Source organism: Kogia breviceps, chromosome 9 (assembly GCF_026419965.1).
Source record: "Kogia breviceps isolate mKogBre1 chromosome 9, mKogBre1 haplotype 1, whole genome shotgun sequence".
Taxonomy (NCBI): domain Eukaryota; kingdom Metazoa; phylum Chordata; class Mammalia; order Artiodactyla; family Physeteridae; genus Kogia; species Kogia breviceps.
In genome coordinates, this window is record NC_081318.1 from 108,770,347 (window position 1) to 108,784,365 (window position 14,019).

The 14,019-nt window shown below is 38.8% G+C and overlaps 1 protein-coding gene across 1 annotated transcript in view; it reads right to left on the reverse strand.

The window, feature by feature from the left end:
* LANCL2 (LanC like glutathione S-transferase 2) overlaps positions 1–14,019 on the reverse strand; it is a 66,048-nt gene that overhangs the window by 18,739 nt on the left and 33,290 nt on the right. The window contains exons 3-5 of the mRNA XM_059074571.2: positions 3,203–3,410; positions 2,182–2,329; positions 690–836 (exon numbers count right to left, since the gene is read on the reverse strand). Coding sequence (XP_058930554.1) covers positions 690–836; positions 2,182–2,329; positions 3,203–3,410 — 503 coding nt within the window. The remainder of the gene's footprint in view (positions 1–689; positions 837–2,181; positions 2,330–3,202; positions 3,411–14,019) is intronic.

Genomic DNA, 14,019 nt, shown 5'->3' on the forward strand with positions numbered 1-14,019 from the left:
GCGTTTTTTAGCAACAAAATATTTTTGATTTCAGGTACGTACACTTTTTTTAAGACAGTGCTACTGCACGCTTAAGAGACTACAGCTCAGCCTTGCTTCACTGTGATGTTCTGCTCCACTGCGGCAGTCTGGAACTGAACCCGCAATGTCGCCGAGGTCTGCCTGCAGGCTGCATACAGAGCAGAGGAGGGACCCACAGGCTGTAAGGTGGGGAGCAGAGGCTGAAGCGGAATTTGGGGTGAGGTCTTTGACTGCCTGACTCAAGAGTCACTGCTTAATTCAGTAGATGTCAGGGATGATTCAGAGACAAAATCCTAACCACAGCGATAAACCAGGTAAAAAAATTTTGAACACAACTGATAGTAAGTTGGGGGTATCTGAATATGAAAAAGTCTCTGCCCTAGTCTGCATTCTGGAAGCCCTTTCTGCTCCCCGAAGGTTTTCCCCTATTAAAAGAGCAGGAGGACACGGACAGAAATAACGTGTGGGCCACAGACACCTAATCCAACACGAAACTGCACACAGAATGTGCTCTCAGGAGGTCACCGCTTGGGGATCCATGATTCAAAGCAGGATCCTTATTTCATTTCAGCCTGCTTGGCTTGTAGTAAAATTTCAGTACCCATTTCCGATTTGATCTAATATTTTATAATACGGTCACTGCACTAGCATTTCAGGGTATCACTCACCTGCATTAACATGTAGTAGATTCCGGCCATGCCGTGGGCTGCTCCAACATACTGCTTCCTGTGCCACTGATACAACAGGGGACAGCGCTCAGCCTTCTTTTCTTCCCTTGACAAAGCCTTGCCCGATTCAATAATAGCGTCGACTACCTACAGACATAATGATATAGCGTAAGTCTAAAAAACTTACATGTAATCCGTTTTAGTCTAATTAACAATAACAGCATGTCTTTATATAGATAGATTACTTACTCTCAAAATCTTTAAGCAGTCAGTAGCCAACACTGTTATCTTTATTTTATAAATAAATAAATACAGGCAGAGAGAAACCAGAAGACAATCTCAGAGTAGAAAAAGATATTCAGAAGTAGAACCAAGAGACCAGAAGGTCTTTCCATGAACAGTTTACTAGAACCTGGAAAAACTTCCGATAAAAACTATCCTAGACTACTTAGTTGCTTTGTAGCTTCAATGTTTTCCCCAAAACACCGGCAAGTACAGTCGGCCCTCCATATCTGCTGTGGGTTTCACACCCACGGATTCACCAACCTCAGATCAAAAATATTGGTAAAAAAACGTTCCAGAAAGTTCCAAGAAGCAAAACTTGAATGTGCTGCACGTGGGCAACTTTTTACATAGCATTTACATGGTGTTAGGTATTATAAGTAATCTAGAGATGATTTAAAGTACATGGGAGGATGTGCACAGTTTATACGCAAATACTATACCACTTTATGTAAGGGACTTCAGCACCCTGGCATTCTAGTATCCAAGGGGGGTCCTGGAACCAATCCCCAACAAGTACTAAAGGATAACTGTACATCTTCCAAGGCTGGAGGAACTGGCTTTAGTTATGAAAGGCTAAGGAAGTGGGGTCTGTTGCAGGATTTTAGAGTGACTATGCGGCCAAGCCAGTCATTGCTTCCTCACACCCTCTCTCCCCTCACACTTTCGGTAACGGTGCCCCAAGTTTTAGCGAGGCATCTGGCCTCAGAGATACAAACAGCTGGACACGGCCATCTGACTGAGTTCTGGAAGCGGGAGGGGAGCAGAAGTGAGGTGGGCAACTTCTAGTTCTCAGGCTGAAAAAGGAAGCTGCTCGTCTCCCGCTTCCTCACCGCCCCCTGAGCTTGGGAGCGCTCAGCGAGCTCTGGTCGTGCAGATCAGGGCACGGTCCTAGGATAAGGCAGAACAAGACAGAAGCTGGTGCCTAGCCATATTTGCCTGGTGTGCCTACCGGTTCTGATACCTCCTGAAAGAGAAATAAACCTTCTATCTTCTTGACGCTGCTGTTTGATTCTAGTAAAGACAGCTAAATTAATACAGACCTAAAGTTTTTTAAAAAAAACATCCCTGGAAGAGAAAAAAGGAGCAATTTATTAATTCTATGAGTGGCCTTGGGAAGTTATTCCTAGCTAGAAGCAGAGTCCAGCCACTACTACAAGTCTCTGCTAGCAGACAGGGGAGGACGCCCCGGGGCGGGACCCCACAGTACCTCTTTGACAGCTGAGTCACACAGGGCGCCCGGCCCCATCTCCGCGCTCACGTAGAGTAAGGCGTACAGATAGCCTGCCCGGCCCTGAAGCAGCTCGTCGGGAAGGTCTGAATCTCGGCAGACGATGGCTCTCTGGAGCTGCAAAAGTCTACCCGACAAGAAACATCCTGCTTTCCCAGAGAGAGAATGTCTAAAATACCTCTTCCTGAAACTGCAAGTAACCCTGTCACTTTAGGAACCATCTGTTACTATTTTTAATTTAAAACTAATTTTTTAAAATACCAAACAAGAGGGAAAACAAGGAAAACTTCCCCACTACAAAACCAAACAAAAACTTCTCTCTCAGGTATCAACACAAATGATAAAACACCTTGCTGTTCAAAAGTTCGACATTTATATCTAAAATGTATAGGATATATGCATATAAGAGAAAATCATCTAAACCATATACGAGAAGATACTCAATTTTGTAATCCAGAATTACAAGAATGTGATTTCAAATTTTAACAAAAATGTTACGAAAATGTAGCCAATGCTTGAAAATTAGTTGAGTCACACCATCTTTAAGAAACATTAACTGACTAGCACCTGCCAGACACTCCACCAGACCATGGCCGTGAGCTCTGATTGCTGCTGCTTCAAAAGAGAATATAAACCAATAGGTACCATAAAAGCTTACATTCTCTAATTGTTTCCTAACAATTGAACCTAAGAATAACTGAGTTATTATAGAGAATCTATGGCATATAAGGTAATTTTCATGCATTGAAGGCAACCAAAAATTATTTAGGAAAAAACATGTCTATTCCTCCCTCAAATTAAGGCAACACATGCTTGGATAGAAAGGTAGCATACAATCCCACCATTACGCTCAAGATTAAAATACAAACTCTTCGCTTTTTGGAGAGAACTGTCTGCAAAAGCAGGTGAATTAAAAGATAAATTCTTTTTCGTTTTTTGAGTTTCTTTCTACATCAAGACTGAGAATTTGGAGAAAATACTTCCAGTTGTAAAAACTCACTTTGTGATGCATTCCTGGGACTCGCAATCGCTTTTGAGTTTATGATATACCACAGCTCCAACGGCCAAGGGCCCGGCATCTCCACAGAGGAAAGTGACCCTCCGGCCATTCAGGTTCCGAAGTGTTCTCTTTACGTAATCCAGGGATCTGAGCAGATAGGTCTGGTCACATGTGACCCGATACAACTGCAGGTACAAAAGGGCTATGCCTGGAATAATCACCACCACCCCCCCCGCAAAAGAAAAGCATTATTGTTTTTCCTTTTTACTGTCAGGACATTATTTCATGATTCCATGAAAAACCTACATAAAGCCTTCATTTCTGAAGGAGTAACATTAAACAAATTATATATGATATGTTTCTTAAAAATGGGGAAAAAAAAGAACCCACTGTAGAAAAAATTGCGAACAAGTTAAAATGTTGCTAACTGTTCTGACACAATGATTCACTACCTCCTAGATAAGGGAAATACAAGACTTCCCACTCATTCCCCTTTAATTTTCATTCGTTTCCAGGTTGTACTTATTCTCCTTTGTATTATAAGCTAATCTGGATCCTTTTCTTCTTACTTCTCATATAATAATGTCTTCCTATCTTATGCCAAATTACATGATTGCTTTTCTGAGTTTTATACCATCTTCTTTCTAATCTCTATTTCTCACAATTTTTCCATTTTCTTTAGTGACCAACCAACCCGTGAGTCAACTCACCATTTACAGAACAGCTACATGATGCAGAGTAAGGTAGTGAATTCAGAAGACATAGCTTATCACCTATCCAAACTTCCTATTTTAGATTAAAGAACAGATCTGGTTACTCAAGGGAACCAGAGAGGGGTCTTTTTCTGAAAATCTATGGAGGATGACCTAATATGACTTCTAAACGAAGCATGCTATTATTCCTGGTCTCAAGAAGTCAATATGACAGATAAGTAACAAAGGAATCTGTATAAATATATACCCAATAAAGTATACTGTAGGAAAAAATATTTAAAGAAATGATATGATGGTGAGAAGGCAAAAAAATCTATTAATGTTTGAATTGAGGTTCTCTAATATTCTGTTCTTTGTCTGATACCCTACTCTCACTTTTATTATTTTTCATTTTGCTTTTCAAATTTCTCTAAATAGGTAGCTTCTTCTTTAATTCTCCTATTCAGGGTATCCTACTTGCCTTTCAAATTAATTCTTAACACCTACATATATTTTTTGAGAAGTCCTTCTTTTGTCATCATCTTTTTTTTTTTAAGACATTGAGTCAAACAGATATAAAAGTAGCATATTTGTAAGCCCTGAAAAAAATCCCTCCATATGAATTGCTTATAATCTCGAGTGTCTTCTGTATTCAAAAAATTGAAATGATAAATGTATAGAAAACAAGTTAGAAGTTAAATACCTACAAATTTCAAACATAATAATCACTATAAAAGGTTTACAAGTACTTCATGATTGACTCAGAAACCCCTAAAAATAGGATGATGATCTGGTCAACCTGTGAACCTAAAAACCTATGGTTATATACACTCAAAGTCTAAGTATTTTAAAGGAAATGATGATGGGTAAAGTATAAAAAAAAGTCATCATGACATTCTGCCCCTGAAGACTTCAGTATGAAAATCTAAAATATATGAGCCTTTTCTTAACAAGCCAAAACAGCACCATAACTATCAAAATTAATAATTAGTGAGACTGAGCTGTGTTTTTTCTTTTTTTCTTTTTGGTAAATCTTTATATCAGTTTTGGTACCAGTATTAACCTTGCTTCATAAAACAATGGGACGTATTCCTTATTTTCCAATTCTCTGAAACACTGTATAAGAGGAGCACTGAGATTTCCTGTTCTTTAAAAAAAATTGTCTCTTTTTATTAGTTCATTGTTTCTTTTCCCCCAGTTTTATTGAGGTATAATTGACAAATAAAACTGTATATATTAAAGTGTACAACAGGATGATTTGACATACAATGTGGAAATATGATCACAATCAGGTTAACACATCCATCATCAGTTACCATTTTGTGTGTGTGTGTGTGTATGAGAATGCTTAAAATCTACTCTCTTAGCAGATAACAAGTATACAATACAGTATGTGTATGTATGAAAATGTTTAAAATCTACTCTCTTTTAGATTAGATTTTTAGCAGATTACAAGTATATAAATTACAAGTATACAATATAGTCCCAGGTTGTACATTAGATCTATAGAACTGGTATATCTTGTAACTGAAGGCTTATGCCCTTTGATCACCATTTCCCCATTTCCCCTACCACACAACCCCTGGTAATCACAATTCTATTGTTTCCATGAGTTTGACATATTGTTTGTTTGTTTTAGAATTAATATGTATGTGAGCTCATACAGTTGCCCTTCTCTGTCAGGCTTTTCACTTAGCATAATACCCCCTAGGACCATCCATACTGTCACAAATGACAGGATTTCATTTTTTCTTGTGGCTGAACATTCCATTCATAGACAGCATAACATTCCATTAGATATAGAGAGATCGATCAATCGATCACAACTTCTTTATCCATTCAAGGATGGATGGATATTAAGGTTGTTCCCGTATCTTGGCTATTGTTAATAATACTTCTATAAACATGGGGGTGCAGATATCTCTTTGAGATACTGACTTCCCCAGAAGTGAGACTTCTGGATCATATGGTTCTATTTTTAGTTTTTTGAGGAACCTCCATACTGTTTTCCATAGTGGCTGCACCGATGTATGTTTCCACCATGTACTAGGGTCCCCTCTTCTCCACACCCTCACCAACACTTGTTCTCTCTTGTCTTTTTGATAAAGCCTTCCTAGTAGGTGTGAGGTGATATCTGTGGTTTTGATTTGCACTTTGCTGATAACTAGTGATGTTGAACACTTTTGCATATATGTGCCAGCCATATGTATGTCTTCTTTGGAAAAATGTCTACTCAGGTCCTTTGCCCATATTATAATTGATTATTTATTTTTTGCTATTGAGTTATATAAGTTCCCAATATACTTTGGATACTAACCTCTTAGCAGATATACGGCTTGCAAATATTTTCTCCTGTTCTATAAAGCTGCCTTTTCATTCTGACTGTTTCCCTTGCAGTGCAGAAACTTTTTAGCTTGACCTACTCCCGCTTGCTTGTTTTTTTATTTTATTGCCTGTGCTGTCGGTATCATATCCAGAAAGTCATTGCGAAGACCCAAGGAGCTTTTCCTTTGTTTTCTTCTAAGAGTTTTACGGTTTCAGGCCTTACATGTTTAACGCTTTAATCCATTTTAAGTTAATTTTTGAGAGCAGTGTAAGATAGGGATCCAGTTTGATTCTTTTGCACATGGCAATCCAGTTTTCACCATTTATTGAAGAGGCAATTTTCCCCACTGTGTGTTCTTGGTTGCTTTGTCAAGAATTAATGAACCATTTATGCATGGATTTCCCCCTGGGCTCTCTGTTCTGTTCCATTGTTCTCTGTGTCTGTTTTTATGCCAGTGACGTATTGCTTTGATTACTATACCTTTGTAATATACTTTAAAATCAGGAAGTGTGATGCCACCAGCTTTGTTGTTCTTTCTTAAGATTGCTTTGGCTATTCTCGGTCTTTTGTAATTCTATATGAATTGTAGGATTGGTTTTCAACTTCTCTGAAAAATACCATTAGAATTTTGAAAAAGACTGTATTAAATCTATAGATGACTTTGGGTAGTATGGATATCTTAACAACACTAATGCTTCCAATCCATGAACAAAGAATATTTTTCCATTTATTTGCAGCTGCTTCAATTCCTTTCATCAATGTCTTATAATTTCCAGTGTACAGGTCTTTTACCTCTTTGATTAAATTTATTCCTAAGTATTTTTTTTCATGCTATTGTAAACAGAATTTTCTTAGCTTCTTTCTTCAATAGTTTGTTGCTAATGTATAGAAAAAAATGATTTTTGTATATTGATTTTATATACTGCAACTTTGTTGAATTTATCAGTTCTAACAATTTTTTTGGTGGATCTTCAGGGTTCTTTACATATAAGATTATGTCATCTGCAAGCAGAAGCAATTTTACTTCTTCTGATTTGGATGCCTTTTATTTATTTATTTAGGGGCAGGCCTTAATTGCCCCTCCCTAGAATTTTCAGTACTATGTTAAATGGAAGTGGCAAGATTTAGCATCCTTGTCTTGTTCTAGATCTCAGAGGAAACACTGAGTATTGTTAACTGAGTATCCTTGAGTATGATGATAGCTGTGGGCTTATCATATATTGCTTTTGTGATGCTGAGGTACATACTTTCTGTACCAAATTTGAGAGTTTTTATTATGAAAGTATGTTGAGTATTATCAAATGCTTTTTCTGCATCTATTGAGATGATCATGATTTTTATCCTCCATTCCGTTAATGTTGTGTATCATATTTATTGACTTGTGTATGTTGAAACATCCTACCATCCCTGGGATAAAACCCATTGATCATGAATATTCTTTTAATGTGCTCTTGAATTGTGTTTTGTTAGTATTTTGTTGAGGATTTTTGTATCTGTGGTTCATCAGAGATATTTTAGTTTTCTTCTTTCCTTCAGCTTTTTGGGAACAGTGTGAGAGGGACTGGTATTAATTCTTTAAATGTCTGACAGAATTCACCAGTAAAATCATCAGGTCCTAGGCTTTTGTTGGAAGGTTTTTGGTTACTGATTCCATCTCTTTACTCATTATTGGTCTGTTTAGATTTTCTATTTCTTCATGATTCGGTTTTGGTAGGCTGTATGTTTCTAGGAGCTGATCCATTTCTGGGTTATCCAATTTGTTGGATTATAATTGTTCGTAGTAGTGTATTATGATCCTTTGTATTTCTGTGGTATCAAGTATAATGTCTTCTCTTTTACTTCAGATTTTATTTACTTGGATCTTCTCTCTTGTTTTCTCAGCTAGGCTTGGTAAATTGCCTATTTTGTTTATTTACTCAAAAACCAACTCTTAGTTTCACTGATCTTTTCCACTGCTTTCTGGTTTCTATTTCACTTATTTCTGCTCTGATCTTTCTTATCGCCTTTCTGCTATCTTTGGGTTTAGTTTGTTCTTGTTTTTCTAGTTCCTTGAGGTGTAAAGTTAGGTTCTTTATTTGAGACCTTTCTTTTCTCTTAATGTAGTTGTTTACTGCAAGGTACTTCTCTCTTAGAACTGCTTCTGCTACATCTTGTTAAGTTTTAATATGTTGTGCTCCCATCTTCATTTGTTTCAAGATATTTTTTGCTATTCCTTTGATTATTCTTTGACCCACTGGTTGTTCAGGAGCTTTCTGTTTAATATCCACATAGTTATGAATTTTCCAGTTTTCCTACTACTACTAATTTCTAGTTTCTTACCATTGTGGCTGGAAAAGATACTTGATATAACTTCTATCTTCTTAAATTCATTGAGACTTGTTCTGAGTTGTAACACATGATCATCTTGAGGAACGTTCTGTATGCACTTGAGAAGAATGTGTTCTGCTGCTACTGAATGCAATATTCTGTATATGTCTGTTAGATCCATTTGGTCTAATGCATAGCTCAATTCTAAAGTTTCCTATTGATAATGCAGATGACCTGTCCAATGGTGGAAGAGGGATCTTGAAGTCCCCTATTATTGTTGCATTGTTGTATATTTTCCCCTTCAGAACTGTTAGTATTTGCTATATTTTTAGGTGCATATATATTTACAACAGTTATATTCTCTTGATGAATTGAGTCCTTTATCATTATATAATGACCTTCTTTGCTTCTTGTTAAAGTTTTTGAAGTTAAAGTCTATTTGTTCTGACGTAAGTATACCTACTCCTGCTCTATTTTGGTTTCTAGTTGCATGGAATATAATTTCCCATCTCTTCACCTTCAGCCTATGTTCATAAAGCTGACATGAGTCTCTTGTAAGCAGCATATAGTTTTTCTTATCCATTCAACCACTCTGTCTTTGATTTGAGAATTTAAGCCATTTAGATTTAAAGTACTTACTGATAATGTAAGGACTTACTAAGACTATCTTATTTTTCTGGCTGTTCCGTAGTTCCTTTCTTGCTCTCTAGCTGTCTTCTGTTGTGATTTGATGATCTTCTCTATTGGTATGCTTCAATTCCTTTTTAACAATTGCTTGTGTATCTACTACAGGTTTTTGCTCTGTAGTTACTGTGAAATTTACATAAAACATCTTACAACGTTCTATTTTAAGCTAGTACAAAAACTCTCATCCCCTCCCCCAACATCTTATGTTTCTGATATCACAAATTTACATATTTTATGTTGTATACCTAGTAAAAAATTATTGTAGCTAGTTAATTTTAATACTTTTGTTAAAACCTTTGTAGTAAAATTAAGTACTACACGACCATATTACATTACTATAGTATTTGGATTTGACTACACACTTGCTTGTAACAGTATGTTTAATATTTTCATGTTACTAATTAGCATCCTTTCATTTCAGCTTGAAGAACTCATTTCAACATTTCTTATATAAGGCAGGTTTAGTTGTGATGAATTCCCTCAGCTTTTGTTTGCTTGTGAAAGTATTTCTCCTTCATTTCTGAAGGACAGAGTGCCATCATTTCTGAAGGACAGAGTGCCAGGTATAGTATTTTTGGTTGGCATTTTTTTTTCTTTAAGTACCTAGAATACATCAACCCACTTTCTCCTCCCCTGTAAAGTTTCTGCTGAGAAATCTTCTGATAGCTTTCTTGAGGTTCCTTTGTATGTTAAGTAGATTTTTGTCTCCTGCTTTGGAAATTCTCTGTCTTTGGTTTTAGACAGTTTTATTATAACGTGTCTCAGTAAAGTCCTCTTTGGGATGAGTCTGTATAGGAAATTATGGACATCATTAACTCTCTCCCCAGATTTGGAAAATTGTCAGCCACTATTTCTTTAAATAAACTTTCTGCCCCTTTCTCCCTGTTTTTCCTTCTGCGATGCCTATAATGCATTAATTGCTTTACGTGATTATGTCCCTTAATTCATGTAGGCTTTCTTTACTTTTATTCATTCTTTTTACTTTTTTCTGCTCTGACTGGTTAATTACAAACAACCTGCCTTCAAGTTCACAGATTTTTTTCCTTGTGGATTCATTCTGCTGCTGGCTGCTGCTCTCTATTGCACTTTTCATGTCATTCATTTATATTCTTCAGCTCTACACTTCGTTTTGGGTTCTCTCTCTTAAACTTCGTTTTGTTTATGTATGGTTTTCCTGATTTCATTAGTATGTCCCCTGCATTGGAAAACAGATTCTTAACCAGTGGACCACCAGGGAAGTCCTCTAATTTGAATTATTTATCAGGTACACCATAAACCTCCATTTCTTTGGGGGTGGTTACTAGCAAATTATTTTATTATAAAATTATAAATTATTAGTGCTGTTATATTTCCTTCATCTTTCATTTTCCTTGAAGTCTGTGTTGCTGTTTTAGCATCTGAAGATGCAGTCACCTCCTCCAGTCTTTAGTGACAGCCTTCAGGAATGAAATGTCTTCTGTCAGCCTTACTACGGATTCTCAGGCTTTCTCAGGCCTTCTCTAAGGAAATGCCTGCTCCACACTTTTTGTTCCCTGTTAGGGGAGAATTCTTAAGACTGTATGCCTTCTCCTGATTCCACAAAGCCAGGCTGAGTGCTGACAGTCTCCTGTTTGCTTTCCCTAGGGCAGTGAGGGATGCTCAAGTATCTATGCCTTCTCCCAATTCTGCAGGGTTGGGCCAGCTTTCTGCCCATGCTCACCAACTGTCCACTAAGGTTTGCACACACTGCCCTCAAGGGCACACAGTTATGGGGTGGGTCAGTGTGTGGGCGAGGAATGTAGAACGCTGGAGGTAACCATGGGCTAACTGGGGGATCCACTGGTGAGGTGTCCCCAGTGGCTCACAGGCAGGTTTCCTGATGGAGTCTGCAAAGTGGCTAGTGGACCTGCATCCCTTGTTGAATTCTGAGCCCTGGTTGCTATGCTCTCAGCCTTTCCTTGCCCCTTGGTCAGGCAGATCTCCTCTGTATTCTGAAAGGGATGAGAAAGAAGTGGGTATCCTTTGTAGCTTCCCATATAGCTGGGGAAGCCGGGCACTCATTCACATGTTCTCTTTCCTCTGTAGGAGAAATCACAGGCTGAATGTGTCTCTTGGCACTAAGCTGTGCCGCCTTGGGGATGGGGTGACACAGGTGAAGTGAAAATTTTCCTCTTACCCTTTTCAATGTGTCCAATCTCAGTTTTTGTTCTGTGTTCCCCACCCCACCCACCCAATGGTATTGTGTAACTCCTCCACTGGACTCCTGGGTCCCAGAAAGGTACTCTCATCTGTGTATAATTATCAAAATCAGTGTTCTTTGGGGAGGAAGACAGTAGAAAACTCCTATTCCACCACTTTACTGTTGTCACTCCTAAGGATTTCCTGTCCTTTAGTAAAGGTTTGGTAAAATTTCCCAGTGAAATTTTTGGGTATTTGACAACATTCTCAAATTTTTATTTGGAATTTTGTCTGTTTACATGTCCTATCTCTTCTAGGGTCAGGTTTGATAGATTATGTATTCACAGAAAATTATCCATTTCAGTTACATTGTGAAATAAATCTTTGTAGAGTGAAAAGTGGTCATGTGATTTCTACAATTTCCTCTATTTATTTACTTATTTGGCTGCGTCAGGTCTTAGTTGCAGCATGTGGGATCTTCATTGTGACATGTGGAAACTTTCGTCGTGGTGCGCGGGCTTCTAAGTTGTGACGCTAGGGCTCTAGAGCACATGGGCTCAGTGGTTGCAGAATGCAGGCTCTCTACTTGAGGCATGCGGGCTCCAGAGTGCGCAGGCACAACAGTTGTTGTGTGTGGGCTCCCTAGCTGTGGTGCACAAGCTCTAGAGCACACGCTCAGGAGTTGCGGCACATGGGCTTAGTTACCCTGCGACACGTGGGATCTTAGTTCCCCAACCTGGGATTGAACCTGTGTCCCCTGCATTGGAAGGTGGCTTCTTAACCAATGGACCACCAGGGAAGCCCCTGCTGGTGAACTTCTGAATGTGGCCACTTAGAGGTTTGATACCAATGTGATTTTCTCCCTGTTGATATTTCTGTCATATACCTCTCCTCAACTACCGACATCCCACACCACAGTGGTACATTTATTACAATTGATGAATCGACACTGACACATCATTTTCACCAAAAGCCCATAGTTTTTATTACAGTACACTCTTGGTGTTGTGCATTCTGTGGGTCTGGACAAATGTATAATGAGATGTATCCACTACTGTACAATGATCCAGAGCAGTTTCACTGTCCTGAATATCCTCTGTGCTCTACCTATTCATCTGCCCTTCACCCTCTAGCTCACTGAAACCAATAACCATTTTAATTGTCTTCACAGTTATACATTCTCCAGAATATCATATAGTTGGAATCACATAGTATGCAGCCTTTACAGAATGTCTTCTTTCAATTACAAATATACAATTAAAAAATTTAATTAGGGCTTCCCTGGTGGCGCAGTGGTTGAGAGTCTGCCTGCCGATGCAGGGGACGCAAGTTCATGTCCCGGTCCGGGAGGATCCCACGTGCCGCGGAGCGGCTGGGCCCGTGAGCCGTGGCCGCTGAGCCTGCGCGTCCAGAGCCTGTGCTCCGCAACGGGAGAGGCCACAACAGTGAGAGGCCCGCATACCACACACAGACACACACAAAATTAATTAATTAATTAATTTTTTGGCTGCATTGGGTCTTTGTTGTTGTGCGTGGGCTTTCTCTAGTTGCCGCTAGTGGGAGCTACTCTTTGTTGCGGTGCGCGGGCTTCTCATTGTGGTAGACTCTCTTGTGGAGCACGGGCTCTAGGCGCGCAGGATTCAGTAGTTGTGGCACACAGGCTCAGTAGCTGTGGCTCGTGGGCTCTAGAGCACAGGGTCAGTAGTTGTGGTGCACAGGCTTAGTTGCTCCACGGCATGTGAGATCTTCCCAGACCAGGGCTCGAACCCGTGTCCCCTGCACTCGCGGGCGGATTCTTAACCACTGAGCCACCAGGGAAGCCCAGAAATAAATATTTACGTTTGTTTCCTCCATGGCTTTTTGTGGCACGCTTCCTTTTAAGTCTGTATAGTGTTTCCTTGTTTGGATGCACCATTTATTTATTCACTCACCCACTGAAGGACATCTTGGTTATTACTTCAAACTTCTGGCAATTATGAATACAGTTGCTATAAACATTCATGTGCAGGTTTTTTGGTGGGCCTAAGTTTTCAGTTCATTTGGGTAAAAAAAGAGCACAATTGCTGGCACATATGGTAAGTGTATGTTTAGCTGTGTTAAAAACTTCTGAACTGTCTTCTAGTGTCTGACTATTTTGCATTTCCACCAGCGGTAAATGAGAGTTCTGGTTGTTCCATGTTGTCACCAGCATTTGGTACTGTCAGTGATTTGAATTCTGGCAATTCTGTAATGACATAAGATGTTGAATATATTCTTATACACTTACTTACCATCTGTATATCTTTTCTGGTGACGTGTCTGCTCATGCATTTTGCCTATTCTGTAATAAGGTTGTTCATTTCTTATTGTTGAACTTTAAGAGTTCTTTGTTTACGCTGGGTAGAAGTCCATTATCAGATATGTCTTTCGCAATTATTTTTTCCTTGTCAGTGGCTTGTCTCATTCTCTTTCGCAGGTAGTTTTTAATTTTAAAAAAGCCCAGATTATCATTTACAGGGATACCTCATTTCACTGTGCTTCACTTTACTGCACTTCCCAGATGTTGTATTTTTTTGCAAATTGTAGTTTTCTGGCAACTATGAATTGAGCAAGTCAGTCAAAGTCATTTTTCCAATAGGATTTGTGTCTCTGTGTCTCATTTTGGCAAT